A 20,392-nucleotide genomic window follows, 5' to 3' on the forward strand; every position below is an offset into this window, starting at 1 on the left:
CAGGCACACACATAAGGGAAGGTAGGGGAGGAATGGCTCAGGGCAAGCCACATCTGCATGCAGTAATGTGGCTGGTCCCAAGAAAGGGACCAGCCAATAGGAACCATACAGTGCCCTGGGAGCAGCCGATTCCCGGGCATGGAGGTGGTGTTTTCAGGCAAAGACCCCCTAAGTGCATGGATGGAATTTTGTGAAAAAAACCAGGTTATTTTGCAGAGGTTCCACATTCCACTGATACAATCTTCAAGTTTCGCTTTTGCGTCACCATTCAGTGTAATAGCCATTTTACTTTTTAGCATTTGTATTGGTCATCCCTTTTTAGTTATTACTGCCCAAGACACCTCTTGTTCAGAATTGCAATGTTCCTGCTTGGCAACATTTCATAAATATTAGTTTAGTAATCATATAATTGTGCAAAATTGGGCAAACATTGTTCACTCTTTCAGCACCCTCTTCCTGTGTATCCTTTTTGTTTGTTTTATTAAAAATAATATTATTTAAATAATAATACTTCTTTGTCTGTTTTACCCAGTATTGTTCGTTACTGTGTTGGTCCCCAATTGTAAAGCGATACGGAATTTGCTGGTGCTATATAAATAAATGTTGACGATGATGATGAAATATGACTAAACAGAAAAAAGTGTGGTTAAAAAAGTAGACCAAAAACATAATTATTTAGAGATGTCATTGACTGAAACTTAAGCAATTAAACTCCAAGGGCTGTGGCTGTGGTACAGGTGTTTTAATCAGTCATAGCAGAAATTAGTCTAGCAATGAGAGGGAAAATAGTCATGCCGAAAGGAACTACACACTTATGCAAAACTTGGCATTAAAATATTAAATAATAACCATCCCCCTTCCTTAACATCAGAAGGATATAATGTACTCATGTAGTGTCCCTGTTGAAAGTTGATATAAACTCAGAGGCAAAAAGACTGCCAAACTGATGGAAAACACAGAAGTGTGTTTTTTCAGTAATGCACTAAATTGCATGAGCAGTGGAACCTTCTTCAGGTGCTAATAATCCATACTTGCCATTATTAGCAGAGCTTCCGTACATAAAGCCATGTATGGAAGCTCTGGGCACGAATTGCAGATGTCAGTTTAACTTGTAGTCATCAGCTTGTCCAAATTATAATACACCTTCTTCACAATTCATAGCATTTTTCTTACATCCATGCTTTCCTTCCTCTCACTAACTTATCGACTCTCTGCAATTAGGCTTCCACCACTGATATTCCACTGAGACTGCCCTCATAAAACTTACAGCAAAGTCTATGGGTTGCTTCTTCATACTCATTCTTTTAGACCTCTCAGTTATATTCAACACTATTGTTCACCCTTTTATCCTGCATACCTTTCACTCCATTGGTCTTCATGACAAAATTATTTACTGGTTCAATTCCTACCTAACCTAATGCTCTTTCAGTGTATCTACCTTTAGCACATCCTTCCCTCCACTCCCACTATCTATTAATGTACACCTCTGCTCTTGGTCAACTAATTCACTCATATGGCCTCCAGTACTACCTCTACATTGATGATAACCAAGTATGTTACTCCCCAGATTACCTCTCCCTTTCTGTAATATATTGTGTTACCAAATGTCTTTTCACATGGATGTCCCAGTGCTACATAAGCTCAACAAGTCCAGAGCAGAGCTTATGATCTTCCCTTCTCCAAGAGTCACCACCTCCTCTCAAATCTCCCTCATTCCCTCACAATTCCCTCAATTTTCAGAGCCCACTGTCTTGCTGTCATATTTTACTCTGCACTCTGTTTTATATCTCACATACAGTCTCTCTCCCAGTCCTGTTGCCTCCACCTTCAAAATATTGCTAGAATGCCCCCTTTTTCTTACCCAAGATGCAGGCAGAGCGCTCTCATTCTCTCATCATATCCTGCTTAAACTTTAGCCTCCACCATTCTTGGATTCCCCTCACCCACAGTTATACAACATTTCAAAATATATACTCAATGTAATCTGTTTCTACAGAAGAAATAATTTCACTGTGTGCTGTACACTGTCCCACTTTGGAAGAGGTTATTTCATAAAATATTGCACTACAAAGTTTACACTCTAATGGGAGAAATAGCATACACAGTGTGTGGCATGATAGTTGTTGTGGACTGGTGTTTGCAACAGATTAAGGGATATATTTACTAAACTGCGGGTTTGAAAAAGTGGAGATGTTGCTGATAACAACCAATCGGATTCTAGTTATCATTTATCATCTACAAAATGACAGCTAGAATATGATTGGTTGCTATAGGCAACATCTCCACTTTTTCAAACCCGCAGTTTAGTAAATCTAGCCCTAAGTTTTTTTTGTGCACACAGAGATGAGCCACTGGCTACTGCTCTAAAGCTATGCTGTGGGAAAAGTTGGTGTCTCTATAGTGTCCCACCGAACACCCATTCTGTATAAGAACTATTTAAAGAAGAGGGCATACAGCATGCAACCTGAAATTCACTTTGTACAGTAGGTTGACAAAGAAATGCGGTACCAATAACACTAATGTAACAACCCGATAATGCAAAGCAGCCAAAGATAATCAAGATATCACATGTACAATTCCATTGTTTCAATAGTGTGTGATGGTAAAAAGGGTAATGCAGGTAAAGAAAAAAGTAATTGCTATTTGAAACTTTATAAACAATTGGTGGCACAATGTGATGTTTCCTTAATGTTTCCTTGGGGCAGCACGGTGGCTTAGTGGTTAGCACTTCTGCCTCACAGCACTGGGATCATGAGTTTAATTCCCGACCATGGCCTTATCTGTGTGAAGTTTGTACATTCTCCCCGTATTTGCGTGAGTTTCCTCCAGGTGCACCGGTTTCCTCCCACACTCCAAAAAACATACTAGTAGGTTAATTGGCTGCTATCAAATTGACCCTAGTCTCTATCTCTCTGTCATCTGTCTGAGTGTGTGTGTTAGGGAATTTAGACTGTAAGCTCCAATCGGGCAGGGACTGATGTGAATGAGTTCTCTGTACAGCGCTGTGGAATCAGTGGCGCTATATAATTGGTGATGATGATGATGATGATGATGATGATGATGATGAATACAGCCAGTACAGTCAATGCATGTTGCATGAATTAACTCAAATGCAGTGTTAAATGCTAACTTAATGTACACACAAACATAATATGTACTTACTGTATAGACTTCCAGGGACCTTATTGGTGAAAAACTTCTAGTCCATGTCAAACATGTTTCATTGAACACTACAATGTTACCAAACATTTGTTTCACTGCAAAACAGACATATACAAGTTAATTTATTAACTATCCTTTAATATTTCAAATGTCATAATATTTTCCTAGGAAAACTTGTCTTTCATGAGATTTACTAATTAATACACAATGTTTCATAGTCTGCTTTCACTATGTTTCACAGTTGTAAGTTTAATATGTGTTCTGTAATCTAAGCTTTTGGTGATATCCTGATTAAAAGTCTGTATTACTAAATAGATAATATATGGATGCGTGGAACCTATTTTTTAGCCGTAAATGCCTAGTTCCATGCAAACTGTCTGCATGGCCATTTCCAGGATTGTGGACAAAGATGGAAATGCACACGTGGAAAGAGTAAAATTATCACTCTAAAGTCTTGCCTACTAGCACTTTAGGACCACTGCCATATTTAGTTTTAACTATTTATACTAATACTTCTTCTTCTTCTTAAAGTCCTGATTGTTTGTCAGACATGTCTTAAAGTAGGTCATGAGAATGAAAGGTCATTGTCACTGTCTTTCTATATCTCACATTTGTTTGTTTGAATGTGTTTATTATGTTGGGATTTATCTCAGGATCAGTTAAGAAATTAAGGCCTGATCCTGCCAAATGTTTTTACCTATAATACAGCTTCCATCCTTGACCAAATCTGTAAGTGTTCCCTTACATTGGAATCACAGATCTGGGTAGATATAGAGCAAAATGCAAACTTGCCTTTACAAGCCATCGCCGCTTTAAATTTTAGCTGCAAAGTCGCCGATTTCCGGCGACTTGAAAAAATCGGACTTTCATACATTTACCCCCAGGTATATGTTATGTTAGGCTATTCTGGGTTATATATTTATACCCCAGAATAGCATAGAAAAAGCATAGAGATTTGGCTTGACAGTGCTAGTAGTAAATGCTAAAGTTACATTACCCAATTTGTATTCAATATAATATAAGAAGTGTAATATACACAAGAGCGAATATTGTCTTACAATGTTATTAATACATTACATTTACATTGTCAATTTAAAATGTGATTAAATTCAAATACCAAATACAAATTAAATGAAATAGAAACATTTTGCTATGTTAAGCTTTAAACATCAAATGGGAATCTTCTTTTCTTCAGTAGTCCAAAATGCTAATTGAGTATTGTGAATAGAGATATGCCTCCTAAAAGGCGTATCTGAGGATGCGACCACGTCTAAATGTAATTATGTGAACACACCCTTACTGTACTCAGCCTACACTTGCCCATCGATGCCCGATCCCATTCAGATTCTTCAGGCATAAATTGATGTAAATCAACAATATACAGAAAACGAGATATGGACATATGCATATGCATCCTTCATGTGAAAATGAGTAAAATAGAGCAGTAGCATGATGACACAATTACAGTCATCTTACACATTGCCCGACTATTTGAGTCATGCTTACATGTTTTTAAGTTTCATGTTTTTGTGAATGAAGGCTCAGTTTGATAAAGGGGGCTCAGTCTGATGAAGGAGGCACACTGTGATGAATGAGAGCACGGTGTGATGAAGGAAGGGGCACATTGTGATGAAGGAGGGGGCACATTGTGATGAAGGAGGGCAGCACAGTGGTTTAGTGGTTAGCACTTCTGCCTCACAGAACTGGGGTCATAAGTTCTATTCCCGACCATGGCCTTATCTGTGTGGAGTTTATCTGTTCCCCCTGTGTTTGTGTGGGTTTCCTCCAGGTACTCCGGTTTACTCCCAAACTCCAAAAACATACTAGTAGGTTACTTGGCTGCTATTAAATTGCCCTTAGTCTCTCTCGGTCTGTGTGTGTATATGTTAAGGGATTTAGATTGTAAGCTCCAATTAGGCAGGGACTGATGTGAATACAGTGCTGCGGAATTAGTGGTGATATATAAATAAATAGATGATGATGATGATGATAAAGGAGGGCACAGTTTTAAGACGGAAAGGACACAGTGTGATGACGGAGAGGCAAAGTGTGAATTTATTAGTGAGAGGGAATATTAGGAGCAGGAGCAGGGATAGATAGAGAGGATCAAGGAGTATGGGAGGAGCGAGAGAAGCAGGATGTGAGGCACAGTAGAGAGCATGTAGGGAGGATACCTGCAATGAAGATAGGGGCACATAGGAAAGGAAAGAGATCATAGAAAGATAAATGGTATCATGAAAGATATAATGGAGATGAGTGTGAAAAAGCATCTAAAATTAATTTCACTCTATCAAAATCCCTAAACCTTTGAGGGACTAGGCAGGTCCAGACTCCACACACAGAGTTAATAATATTCCCACCCACGAAGAGCATACCTGACATTTCTATCTCTGTTGATAACATGACCATAAATCCCACCCCACAAGCTCGCTGCCTAGGTGTAATCCTTGACTCACACCTATCCTTTGTTCCCCACATAGACTCTATATCTAAATCCTGCTACATACATCTAAAGAACATTTCCAGAATTCGCACATATCTCACGCAAGACACTGCAAAAACCTTAGTACATGCACTCATCATCTCCCGCATTGACTATTGCAATTCCCTCCTTACTGGTCTTCACAAAAACAGACTCAAACCTCTACAATTTATTTTGCATGCTGCGGCAAGACTGATTTTCCTTGCAAATCGTTCTTCCTCTGTTGAATCACTCTGTATGTCTCTACACTGGCTGCCTGTTTTATACCGAATCCAATATAAAATACTTTTACTAACCTACAAGGCCATCAACAAAGCTGCACCAACATACATCTCCTCTCTTGTCTCAAAATATTTCCCAACTTGGCAACTCCGTTCTACACAAGATCTGCGTCTCTCATCCACCCTCATTACATCCTCCCATTCCCGGTTACAGGACTTTTTTCGGGCTGCACCCACTCTATGGAATTCTCTCCCTCACACAGTAAGACTCTCCTCTGGTCTACAAACTTTCAAGCGTTCTCTGAAAACCTACCTCTTCAGACAAGCTTATAATATTCCTCAGCCACCCTCTTAACCTCGCTACCTTTAGCCTGTTACACAATTTCACACAAGACAACTACCCCCTGACCAACATTGTTGTGTGACGGGTTCATTTAGCTTATGAGTCACTCCTACCTTTGCAGTCTGGCTGGGCCAAAATGCAAAATGTAGACTTAACCTCATGTGTCAATCTCCCATAGATTGTAAGCTTGCGAGCAAGGCCTTCTCACCTCTTTGTCTGTTTTACCCAGTTTGTTTATTAGTTTATTATGTTTGTCCCCAATTGTAAAGCGCTACGGAATATGTTGGCGCTATATAAATAAATGATGATGATGATGACTAGGGAGGTCCAGACTCCCGGCCATTTATTTCAAAATTAAAATTCCATACCAGCACTTCTAAATTTCCACTTCAACCATTTTATATATATAACAGTATCCACACTCTACTTTTAAACATATTAGTGCAAAATAAATTGTTACCTACTAGTTGTGCGCACTGTTACATTTAACCATATGGCTGGAAGTTTGGGTGAAACAACTGTCATTGTCAGTGTGTAGTTAGTATCTGGAAGAAGTTCCAAACACACAGCTGGATATTCACTGTCTGTAATATAGCTGAATGTTTTCTTGTCAACAAAGTCTTTGTCATGCCACCTTACTCCAAATATGCTGAACTGTTGTAAGAGAGGAGATACCAAGTTATTGCATTGTCTCTATTATTTTCTCAGTGGTGCCCTTATATATACCTAGTTTACCTCATACAAGATCTCCCAACCAAATATATCACTACTTTTCTTCCACTGCAGACACGTTTCATTGAAAATAAGTGGGTTGCTTATCAGATCTTCTTTTACTGAAAATAAGGTAAATTGATAGTGACAATTTACAGTTTTTAACATATTTCATCAGTTCAAGTATTGTAGAAGATATTAAATGGTTAATTGGTATTATATTTTATATATGACTTTTATACATAGGCGATAGTTCACTTAAATCCATTAAATTGATCAAGAATTCAAAAAAGGACAAATCAAACCCCAAAAAGAGAAAAGCAGAAAGAAAAACAAAAGAAGATATAAAAAGGAGAGATGAACAGAGAGAGAGGGAAAGACAAACACAAACGCATATTTTAAAAACTGTAGTTCTTGAAAAATAAAAAAATCAATAAAAAATGAAGTACACTTTTTAACATGTTACCCATAGTATTTCTAGCACAACTTTGTAATGGTGCAGTGATAGTGATAATGATCCCATATGCATGTTAGAACATGTGTTTGCAATCAAGAGCAACTGTAAAAATGCATTTTATGTCGAGTAGGCATTAATAACATCCTAATAAATGTGTTTCATATTAAAAAATTAAAGAAAAAACTTTTTTTTTTCTAAAAAAGTGTTTTTTATTTAATATTATTAACAGGTGTTAATGTATTTAATAATTACATTTTTATTTGTGCATTCTGATGGGACTTTATATATACATATGCATAGTGTGTATCCTGCAGTGTGTTGTTTCTGTCTTATTACAGCAAGTGCCATATAGGCAGAAGGTACTCGTATTTAGCTGGCAATGTTTCTTGAGATCCTCTTCTTGTTGAATACGGGCGTACCTGCTTGTATTTTACATCCGTTTTAAAAAAACTCTAATTGTTTTCACTTTGTGCTCCGTAATGCATCAGGCCCTAAAATGTATTCCAAGTTCATACTTAGGAATAAACTTACTGGGCCTGATTCATTAAGGAAAGGAAAGCAAAAAAAGAAGTAACTTTGCAAATGGGCAAAACCATGTAGCATTGAAGGGAGATGTAAATTTAAAATGTGATGCTAGATTTATAGTTGGGATAGGGCATGTCCTAGATCAACTTTAAATTTCAGTATAAAAATAAAGCTATGAAGTATTTGTGTGGTGCATGAAAAACAACCAGTATTTTACTTATGTTCAAAATAATAAGCTAATTTGCACCCCTTGTATTGTAGCATGGTTTGTCCAGGAGAAAACTTATACTCATTTCTTTGCTTTCCTTTCCTTAATGAATCAGGCCCACTGAGCTAGTCACTTAGATGGTAGTAAAAGTAGTAATATTCTTAACTCTGACCACTCTGCACAGTGTTCCAAGTACGACATGCAAAGGGAAGTTTCTGTATGAACTTATTTAATTAAATTTTCAAACAGACTTCTAAGAACTGCAGATATTGATAAAGAAAGTTCTCAAATTACCGTATTTCCCCATGTATAAGACGAACCTTTTCGGCCAAAATTTTGGGTCTAAAAACTGGGTGCGTCTTATACAGGTGCGTCCGATGTTTTTTGCAGTCACCAGAGTAATTGTGCAGCAGCAGGTACAGAGAAGAGAGACGGAGTTCTAACGCTATTGTCAATTCTGCCTTACCCTGTCAGATGCTTCCTCTGTCCAATAAAGTCTTCTTTCTTCTGTCCGTTCTGATCCTGATGCTGGAAAGTCGCTTACTGTCCTCTTCGCGATGACCAGATGTGGTGTGTGAACCGTAATTGGAACGCACACTTCCGGTTTCTGCATTTGGCGTTTTTCCAATCAGGACCTTGTCAAAGTCCTGATTCGACATCCGGTCATCGCGAAGAGGACAGTAAGCGACTTTCCAGCATCAGGATCAGAATGGACAGAAGAAAGAAGACTTTACTGGACAGAGGAAGCATCTGACAGGGTAAGGCAGAATTGACAATAGCGTTAGAACTCCGTCTCTCTTCTCTGTACCTGCTGCTGCACAATTACTCTGGTGACTGCAAAAAACATCCTCAATTTTTTCACAATTACTCTGCAAAATACTCAATTTTTCACATGATTTATACAGGTGCGTCATATACAGTGGAGCGTCATATACATGGGGAAATACGGTAAATGTACAGCATCAAATATGAACAGATTTGACAATATACATCAGTTAAAGTGCCTGCTCTTTGTTATCAGTTATTTTGTGCAAAAGGAGCCGGAATAAGGCTGGTTGCGGGGACATTCGATGAGATCACTGACAGGAAGTCTACCATGTGTAGGAAAATATCATAACCCTCAGCCAGAATCACAAATATATCCCAATTATCTTCATTTCTGATACTCTGACATGTATACTAGCCAGTGGTGGAACTACCACTGATGTAGCAGGTGCAGTACACCGGGGCCCATGGATTTAATGGAGCTTGCTGCACAGGGAAGTAGTGAGCTGTGAGCTGGTTCTTTCCTCCCCGCTTTTCTGCACCAGGACCCACAGCTCGCTAGTTCCGCCTCTGATACTAGCTCTTTTCTGTAAACTAACTTTTGCCAACTAGTATAACTACATCGAAGGAGGGCATTTTTGAGTTAGTGATACTACCAGTTATTTTATAACACCATAAAAAGGACTGAGCTACACAAGTAACAACTGCAGCTTTTCTGTGTAATCCCATAGTACACAAGTAAAAATGAAGATTTATTTTACAAAAGGTTATCTCCAAAATTGATAGCAAGCATACCCAATTAACTACCCATTTGAATATACTGTATGTTTCATTACAGTGTCCCTTTAAAAAGTTTGGGAATTAGGTATGCTAAGCGATTTTGCAGTGAAATTTGTGCAAATTGAGTTTCACATTGGTCCGTTTTGAAGAGGTGTGAAGTTCTGGTGATACAATAAAGTTGCACTCGTGCTTAGGCATTGCGCTCAATGCTATTCTGTAAACTATTTGGACATTTGCATTTCACAGAATTTTAAATCTATGAATAGAGCTGTGACAACTATAGTCAATTAATTCTGCTTGTAGTTGGAGTAGGACTAAGAACACTTAAGGCCAAATTTTACAGACAAAAACATGCAAAACATTTGTGTAGCCAAATGTGACATGAGGTGTGGACCATTTTGAAAATGTTGTTAATTTCTACAATTAGCACAAAATACCTGTGCAGGTCAGATTTAGTCCTTCCCAAGTAGCATTTTCCAGGCATATAGAGAAATTCTTTGCACCATTATCCTTAAATCCGGGTTTACACTTATAAAATACATAGCTCCCCATGGTGCTTTGATTATTCCACATCCAATTAGCATGCTCAATGATTAAAGGTGTTCCGCAGTCAATCTCTCCAATAGAAAAATAAATAATTAAAATGAAATCCATGTGATGCAAATACAGGGCCAGTTTAAAAAAAATCCAAAGATAATATATCACTAATGGAATTCTAAAACTTTGAATGTCCAAAAAAATTCAAACACGCTAGGGAATCTCTTTTTTATGTTTCACTCTTCATTCTTCCTTACTGCCACAGTTGCAAAATAATTTACTACGTGTATCAGCAGATAATTTAGTAGTTGTTAAAGCAAAATTGAATTTAGTTTCAGTGTTCTCTTTTCAATACAGCATTAAGATACACATGCCTAGATTATTTTTTATAGCAATAAACCATGTTATGGGTCAGCCTGACCCTGGGATCTAGGGTTATAACAGACAGATATATAAATCATGACATTATAAAAATGCTACACACGCGCTACCTGTCCTAAAAAGGTTATGTTTGTGCATCCTGATGCCAAATATCAGGATTATACAAATCATTTATATGAGTTTTTGTCATATTTATCATAATTTGTAATTTATTAGCTCTACCAAGGTGAATATCACTCATTTATGAGAACTTTGGATTTTTCTTATTTCATTACTTTCATTTTGCTGACCCCTCCCCCGCAAACTTGCTGACTAAAACAGCTGCTTCATTATAGGCACATACCTGAAATAAGAATATGGCTTATTTTAACAATGTACTTAATTCTGATTACCACATGGATGACCATTAGTTATGTCATGTGATTCTTAAAACATGTCATTCATAACGAAACAGATAGAAATAGCGCTGTGAGCAGAACATTAGCACAGTTTTCAGCAGTGTCGCCTCACAGTGTCAGGGCCTTGTGCTTCATTCCAACCAAATTGCTGTTTGTATGGAGTCTATATGTTCTCCATATGTTCATGTTAATGGTATATTTAGTGTCTGACTAAACTGGCCCTGGTATGTTTGTGTGCATGTTATAGGGAATTTAATTGCAAGCTCCACTAGGGCAGAAACTGTTCTGTGGAGCTTGTTGGCACTATGAAAAGTAAAAGGCATACTTGCCGACATTCAATAATTTTCATCCGGGAGCTGCATGGTGGAGATGGGCGTGTAGGGGGCGGGGCTTCGGAAAGCGCGTCATTTTAGCCCCGCCCCCGTGATTTCCGGTGAATCGCGGCGTTTGAACCAAATTCTGGGCAGATCAGGGAGATTGCCATACTCTCCCGGGAGTCCGGGAGACTCTCGCGAAATGCGGGAGTCTCCTGGACATTCCGGGAGAGTTGGCAAGTATGGTAAAAGGATAAGAATAAATATAATTGCATACACACAGAAAGTACTTTGTAGCTAGTCAGATGTGAATTAATTTGAAATAATGTGGAAATCATTTATCTAATCTGTTTCTATGCACATGATATTTCCATATGATTTTGTTATTGAAGCAAACTGTAGGCAGCTGGGAACAGACAGTCACTAACAAGGTCAGGTTGTGTAATGTGATGTAGGATAGCTTTTAGCTGAAGTGTAGTATTTGTAAATGCTGCCCCATTCTCTTTGCTTAGTTTTCCAGATACATCAATCAGCCCTGATAGCCCCACCTATTTTTTTATGTGGCACCCAATGTTTGTATATTGCAATCTCTGTGAGATGAAGTTCACCTCCGTTTCATATTAACTACTGCCAAATAATGTACAAGAAATATAAGAACTGTATCAATTGAACTTACCTCTGCAAGTAAAATTAGCTCCTATCCATTCTCCATCCACATTACAGGTGGCAAACTTGTTCCCATCGTTCATGACATAGCCAGGAAGACATTCAAAAGTAACCGTGCTTCCATATGTAGTGTTCCTTAGCAAACCCAGTGTTGCATTCTGGATAGAAGGTGGAGGCCCACAGTCTGCAACTATGACCAGTACATTACAATTATTCCTTGTTACAGAGACACTATCTAAGCATTCATTTACATGATATAAAAATTTTGCCCATAGACATAGTCATGTTTAATAATTAACATTTGCAATTTATCTATATTGGAACATATCTTTGAGGTTTAAGGTAATTACTTACAGGTAATGCGTTCATTAATATGTCCATTTGTTACAGGTAATGGATACATTAAAGCTATTATCATGTTGGGTTTACTACAGATTTAACTTCTTATCCTTTTTATTTTACATTTGCATGACTATGTGACTATGTTATGTATCAGTACTGTACCTATGCATTAAAGGTAGAAACTTAAATAAGTTGTCTATCTGATATTCTAAAACAGTGGTTCCCAACTATTCTGTCAAAATACAGATGTATCATGATATCAGACTGGATGTGTAAACAAATCTATGAATAAAAGCTGGTAAAAAAAGTTTGGTATGTGCAAATGTGAACCATATTTTACCAGTAAATAAATCAAATTACTTGTAATTCATTATAGTTTTTTTTTATTTATGATTCTGGTTTACTTATTACAATGTCTTGGTGCTTCACAAAAGATATGTTGTATCTGTATCATTGTTGTAAATAATTTCACAAGCCTTTATAGAAGGACAAAATAAACTGGTGTTTAACTATGTTAAAAATTTGTCTGTTGTGTATCAGTGTGCAAACCTGCTGAAGGGGAATGTGTCTAATGATTGCCGAAGACGACTGCTCCAGTCACAGACATGCAAGATCATATCCAATTTTGCCACCTACATGTGTGGCCAAATTGGAGATTGTTGCTATCACCTGGTATGAGTAAAATGAGGCAAGATGAGCCTGTCTGTGGCTATGTTTTGATTACGTGTGTTAAATGCTTCGCTTCAGCTCAGGGGCAAATGCAGGATTTCCAGAAGGGTGTTTCCAAATGCTTGGGCAATAAGCTCCCCCTTCCCCTCCCTATGTGGCACCTACAGGGCCGGATTAACCCGAGGTCTAACTGGGCTACAGCCCAGGGGCCTTGCGCATCCAGGGGGCCCTTGACAGTGCTCAGCAGCAGTATTGATCGGGCTGGGGGCGGGAAAATATTTGCAAAATATAGTTGCGGCAGCGTTTAGTGCGTAAGGATTATTTATGAGTTATTGGAAAATGCTTAATGTTAAACTGTTTATAAAACAGATTGTAGGGGAACGGTCATTATCAAATGTTCTAAATGAAAAATCCATATATATAGTATGCATGTCCTTGGAAAATGATATTAGTGTAATGTGTAATGGAATAATGTGTATTATGAATTCTCATATTTTCTCTCTATTATATATAAATTTGTTTTCACAGGTCAGCAGCAGAAATCCTTGTTTGGTTGTTTGTTTTTCTCCTCCCCAATAGATATTAGGAGAAAAAGGGGGGGGGGGGGTTGTTGAAAAGTTGTGATAAGAAGATGCTAAAATCTGCGATTTTTGGACGAATGACAAGACTCCATCTTACCTTGCCAAAGATTGACATCATGATGTCACAACAATGACAAAAAATATTCTCTTAGACGTTTTTGACAGGGATATGATATAGCCTAATTATGAGTTGTTCAAATCTGTATTTCACTATCCAGAGGTTAGCCTGGTGTCAGAAGCAAAATAAGGCAGATGTTTTTGTTTGATCTCTGCATAGTGGGATGAGTTGGAAGACATTTTGTCTCTTCTCCTATAGTCAAAGATTACCGTGAATTGTAAAAATGTATCTGTATTACCACAACTAATTTCAAAATTGTATTATATGTATATCTTTGAGTCAACAATAGTCAACAAAATGCACACGAACACATTCTGAACAATCCATATTTGCATTAGAAATTATTGAGTAGATATCTGATTGCACCTTTGTCACTTGTTATATTGCACGCACAGATTACTGTCTTTTAGAATTTCTCGTCATTTACGTATGGTGTGGGATTTGTGAAAACGTATGTGTATAGTACAGTAGATTTTTATAGTCTGGTGGTATATATATATATATATATATATATATATATATATATATATAAAGAAAAGGATTAATTATGTAGACCTGATCAGGAAAATGTTTTGCTGTATAATAGATTTAGAAAATGTTAAGAAGGTTGTCATATCTTGATGTTCTATTGCAATTTAGTTCAGAAGGTTATCATTATGTCTTTACATTATGTGATTACATCCGGATTTATACTGGTCATTATATAACATAGTACTGGATATATATATATTGTGAACAGTGTAACTTAGGTGAGGGATAGAAGTAAGATTGTTTAGAAGGGTTAAAGTTAGTTTATTGTTTTATTACCTTAAGAAAAATGTATTGATTTCATTGTTTTAAGAAAGATAACATGCACCTTAGCTTAATGAAGGACAAGGTAATTGTGATCAATTATTGAATATATATATATATATTAGGTACTGCCGTTAGAATTGAGCAAAGTAATGACTGAGCCAAGCTTGGTGTGGCCAGAGGGTTATCTTTTGGTTTTGCACAGCATCATAATCACTTTCAGACCTCTATCTAACTTTCATTTTGTTAAAAAAAACAATTTTTGTTTGGGGAAGCAGCCACATGTCATGACATTTTGAACTGTAACAATGAAGTGACTGTCAAATATTTGATTACCATAAGTCAAACAACTGAAAAAAAAAGGGAGTTTGAAGATCCTCTCCCCAGACTTGTGAAACACTGACTGTTACAAGTAGAAATTTACTGTGTTCTGGTTGTGTAATAAAGCAATGGGAATGATATTACTAGGTGTTGAAGACTGCTACCACATTACTGAAGGTTATGAAAAGAGACACTTGGATCCACTCTACCATTTGTAATAGAAACACCAAGCCATCAAAAGACCAAGCAGAAGAGAGAGAAATACTTCCACAGCTTGAGAATATGTTTCAGGAACTGAAAGATTGATTGGTACAAGAAGGACGAATCAGCGAAGAAGAATGAGCTATACATGCTGGCCACTACGTGTTTTTCTCCTCATTGATTTCTATATGTTCCAGCATCATCTATTTTCAACTACAGAACGGGGGGTTTTGAGAGTGATTCTGAATATGCTGTTATGGTTTTAAAAAGGTAAAAAGTGAAGTCCAGTTCATTTCTTTGTTCAATCCACAAATTTAAAAGAAATTCATTAGTTTAGAGATTAGATTTGGGATAATATATTGAGCATATATCACTGGTTGAACAGATGAACAAAAATGGAAATTGATAGAATAATCAATGGTCAAAATACACACTAGTACAGTGGAAGGGTCACACTTAGGATAGGACAAATTGAGTTAAGCACTACATGGTCAAATCAAAGGAAGATTTTTTTATTATTAATACACTTTTTAAAATTATTGTAGTATTGGGTACTACAAGAGAGTGGACTGTTGAAGTTGTATATATAATAATAATAACATTTATTGTCAGCAACCTGATTTGCAATATTATTATATATTATTGTTATAATACATATTATTATATTGAGGAATTGCTGGTATAATACTGTGAAAAGGCTAGAGACTATATCTTGTGCAAATATCTCTTCTGAGAAAGTAGATCCGTGATTCATTGTAAGCCATTGACCTCTGTGATGACATCATTTTGTAAACACACCCACTTGTAAAAGTTTTTAAATTGACCTGCAGTCAATTTAGAGCAGGCACTCTGCTAAGAATCCTATGAAATAAAATATCTTTTTATTGCAAAATCTTCAATTGGACTGGACAATATTTATTTATTCTGGAAATTAATTCAACAATAGTTAAACAGCTCAGACAGGGTCAATCTTGTTACTTAAAAAATTACAATTCATAGACCCTTTTGGAAAATCAATATCTACTATATATAAAAGCCTAGTGGCGTGTGTCTGTGTGTGGAAAAAAAAAAACCAAGCTGCAGCGCCACCTGCTGGGCGAAGTTATACACTGACCTACTAAATTCTTAGTGTGTGTGGAAAAAAAAAAATCAGAAAGGGCTGAAATTTGCTGCAGCGCCACCTGCTGGGCGGAGTTATACAGTGACCTACTAAATTCTTAGTGTGTGTGTGGAAAAAAAAACTCAGAAAGGGCTGAAATTTGGTATACTAAGATGTTTTTAATTTGTTAATTTAATTTGTTAATTGTTAAAAGTGTTTATAAAGATAAAAATATATATATATATATATATTTCTTGAAGGAGAAGTGACAGTGGGGAGTGGTTGGTGGTTGCCGGGGGTGACAGAGCGAGAGGAGTGTGATACTCAGGACCGCTGAGAGAGATCCCTGTGTCCGGATAGACATCTGGATAGATGTGGCGATAAAGATGAAGGATGAGGTGATGGAGAAAAATGATGAGGTGGTGACATGTGCACAAAACCACGTTAAAAAAGGGCGCTTGAGTCGGGAAGTAACGCTCTTCCCCTGAGGAGGCCTGGCCTAGCCCCAAATGCATGACGAGAACCTTTTTAACACCTCAAGTAGCTTGATTTGACTAGAATGCATGAGTATCATGCACGGGTTAACTTGTGTGTGTATATATATATATATATATATATATATATATATATATATATATAAAACCTGGATTGAGAGGAGTCATGTGTCACAGAAGCGGGCATGAGGGAGTGCCAGGTGGCTCAGTGTAGCATGGATTGAGCCATCACACAGTAAATGTGATGCCAGTGCCATCCCGCGCAGTGTACATCTGGAGCTGGAAGCAGCAATAGTGGTATAGCTTAAAACTGTACATCGGGGGGTGGCAGTATGAAGCAGAACATATGAGGCCATCAACAAAACTGCACCAACATACATCTCCTCACTTGTCTCAAGATATCTTCCAACTCAACACCTTCATGCTGCACAAGATCTGCGTCTCTTATCCACTCTAATTACATCCTCCCATTCCTGGTTACAGGACTTTATTTGTGCTGCACTTACGCTGTGGAATTCCTTCTCTCGCACAATAAGACTTTCCTCTGGTCTACAAACCTCCAAGCGTTCTCTGAAAACCCACCTCTTCAGACAAGCTTATAATATTCCTCAACCACCCTCTTATCTCACTAGGTTACCCTATTACCACCCGTTGCACAATCCACACAAGACAACAACCCTCTGACCACTTGCCAACATTGCTGTGTGACTGCATCACATAGCATACAAATCACTTTTTACCTTTGCCATCTGGGGGTAAATGTATTAAGCTGAGAATTTTCCCGCGGGTTTGAAAAGTGGAGATGTTGCCTATAGAAACCAATCAGATTGTAGCTATCATTTTGTAGAATGCACTAAATCAATGATAGCTAGAATCAAACCCGCCGGAAAACTCTCAGCTTGATACATTTACCCCCTGGTTGGACCAATATGCAATATGTAGATTTAACCTCATGTATCCAACTCCCATTGACCTATAGACTGTAAGGTGGCGAACAGGGCGGACTTGCCTCTTAGTCTGTTTTAATCAGTATTGTTAATTACTGTGTTTCTCCCCAATTGTAAATCGGTACTGAATTTGCTGACGCTATATAAATAAATGATGATGATGATGATGATGATATGATTCTACTTGCTTCTGTAGCCTGAGTGAAAGTGAGAGTCAATCTCAGTGACATGATGGATTTACCATTTGTAGCAACCAACAAGTTATGTGTGTAATGACATGTGCCACATCTCGTTTAGTAAAGGGTACCTATGTACACCAGCAGGCACAGGCAGTCAAGCTAGTATTAATCATGGTAGTAATTTACTCCATGGTGAACGCAGGAGAAGCATGATGCTTCCACCTCTCTTCAACACTTTCTCTCCCCAATTTCTACATTCTCCTCCCCTGATATGGCAGTTCCTCATTTTCACCATACCCTAGCTACTGCCCTTGATCAAGTGGCTTCAGTGCCTCTTAACACGAAATCTGCAAAAACTTTCTCGTAAAGCTGAACACCACTGGTGTAAATCTTGTGCCTCTAATGAATTCAGCGCATATACTGCTAACTACCACACCTTTCCAAATGCTCTGGACACTGCTAAACAAGTATACTTCCAATCTCTCATCTATGCTCAGGCTTCTTACCCCAAACTCCTTTATAACACATTTAAATCTCTTCTTAATCCTCCTACCCCAAACCCTCCGACTACCATCAGTGCCCAGGATCTTGCTTCCTATTTCAAGGACAAGATTGATAAGATCAGACTTGAATTGGTATTCTCTCCCTCGACTAACAATCAGCTCAAATCCTCCCAGCATCCTCTGACACCCTCTCTGCCTTTGATCCCACAAGTGAAGAGGAAGTTTCTACTCTCTTCTTATCTTCCTACTCTACCTCTTGTCCTCTGGTTCCCATACCCTCACAAATTGGCAGGTCCCTGTCTCATGTGCTCATTCCACCTCTAACTAAAATCTGTAATCTATCTCTCTCTTCCTGCATCTTTCCATCACTATTCAAGCACGCAGTGATTACTCCTATTCTAAAAAAAAAAAAAATTCTGACCCAAACTCTCTCTCAAGTTATCGCCCCATCTCTCAGCTTCCATGCCCCTCCAAACTTCTCAAGCGAATTGCCTACACTCGCCCCACACGTTTCCTTTTTGCAAACAACCTATTGGATCCTCTTCAATCAAGCTTTCTCTCTCAACACTCCACAGAGACTGTGCTGACAAAGGTTATCAATGATCTGATCACAGCTAAACTAAAGGTGATTACTCTCTTCTAATTCTCCTGCATCTCTCTGCTGCATATGACACTGTTGACCATTCTCTCTTCATACAGACGCTACAATCCCTAGGTCTTCAAGACACTGTTCTATCCTGGTTCTCATCCTACCTATCTAATAACTCTTTCAGTGTTAATTTCTCTAGAACAACCTCCACTCCGCTTCCTTTATCATTTGGAGTACCACAAGGCTCAGTCCTTGGTCCTCTCCTATTCTCTATCTACACCACTTCTCAAAGAAAACTCATAAGCTCCTTTGGATTTCAGTATTATCTCTATGGATGATACACAAATTTATCCTCTCCTAATCTCTCACCATCTGTGTTGTCTCGCATTACTGACTGTTTTTCTGCCATTTCATCTTGGATGTCCTCTCGCTAACTCAAACTCAATCTTTCAAAAACAGAATTAATAATATTCCAACTCAACAATAGAAGCTTACTGCCTGACATTTCTATTTATGTTGACAACATGACCATAAATCCCACCCTGCATGCTTGCTGCCTAGGTGTAATCTCTGACTCGCAACTATCCTTTGTTCCCCACATCAACTCTATATTTACATCATGCTGCATACATCTAAAAAACATTTCCAGAATACAGACATATCTCACACAAGACACTGCAAAAACTTTAATCAGGCACTCATCATCTCCTATATCGGCTATTGTAACTCCCTCCTTACTGGTCTTCCCAAAATCAGACTCGAACTTCTACAATCTATTTTGCATGCAGCGGCTAGATTGATTTACCTTTCAAATCGATTTACATCTGCTGAGTCACTCTGTCAGTCTCTACATTGGTTGCCTGTATTTCAACGAATCCAATATAACATTCTTCTACTAACATACAAGGTCATCAACAAAATTGCACAGACATACATCTCCTCACTTGTCTCAAAATATCTCCCAACTCGACACCTCAATTCTGCACAAGATCTGTGTCTCTCTTCCACTCTCATTACTTCCTCCCATTCTCGGTTACAGGACTTTTTTCGGGCTGCACCCACTTTCTGGAATTCACTCCCTCACACCACAAGATTTTCCACAAGCGTTCTCTGAAAACCCACCTCTTCAGACAAGCTTATAATATACCTCTACCAACCTCTTAACCTCCCCAGGTTACCCTATTACCACCTTCTACACAGCCAACACAAGACAACAACCCTTTGACCAACTTAGTTGTGTAACAGAGCATACAGCCAACTCAATACTTTGTAACCTTTGTATTCTAGCTGGACAATTTAATATGATGTATCACTTACCCTTGTGTATCAAACCATTGTCCCATAGATTGTAAGCTTGCGAGCAGTGCCTTTTTACCTCTTTCTATGTATGTATTACCCAGTATTGTTTTATTGCTGTTTCTTCCCAATTGTAAAGCGCTATGGAATCTGCTGGCGCTATATAAATAAATGATGATGATGATGATGATGATGCTAAACCCAGTGCACCAGTTTATATTATGTGATTTTTCTAATTAAACAATATATAAATCCCAATGTTATTTTTTCATATTTTTTGTCTTTAATGAATCAATGTCTCTAAGACTTGA

The 20,392-nt window shown here is 37.9% G+C and overlaps 1 protein-coding gene across 4 annotated transcripts in view; it reads right to left on the reverse strand.

Moving 5' to 3' along the window:
* SUSD1 (sushi domain containing 1) overlaps positions 1-20,392 on the reverse strand; it is a 235,253-nt gene that overhangs the window by 108,952 nt on the left and 105,909 nt on the right. For all 4 annotated transcript variants that reach the window (XM_075210949.1, XM_075210946.1, XM_075210950.1 and 1 more), the window contains 5 exons: positions 11,961-12,140; positions 10,092-10,271; positions 6,944-7,041; positions 6,673-6,862; positions 3,163-3,257 (listed from right to left, as the gene is read on the reverse strand). In XM_075210949.1, the coding sequence (XP_075067050.1) occupies positions 3,163-3,257; positions 6,673-6,862; positions 6,944-7,041; positions 10,092-10,271; positions 11,961-12,140 (743 nt within the window). The remainder of the gene's footprint in view (positions 1-3,162; positions 3,258-6,672; positions 6,863-6,943; positions 7,042-10,091; positions 10,272-11,960; positions 12,141-20,392) is intronic.

Source organism: Mixophyes fleayi, chromosome 1 (genome assembly GCF_038048845.1).
Source record: "Mixophyes fleayi isolate aMixFle1 chromosome 1, aMixFle1.hap1, whole genome shotgun sequence".
In the NCBI taxonomy this organism is placed as follows: Eukaryota; Metazoa; Chordata; class Amphibia; order Anura; family Limnodynastidae; genus Mixophyes; species Mixophyes fleayi.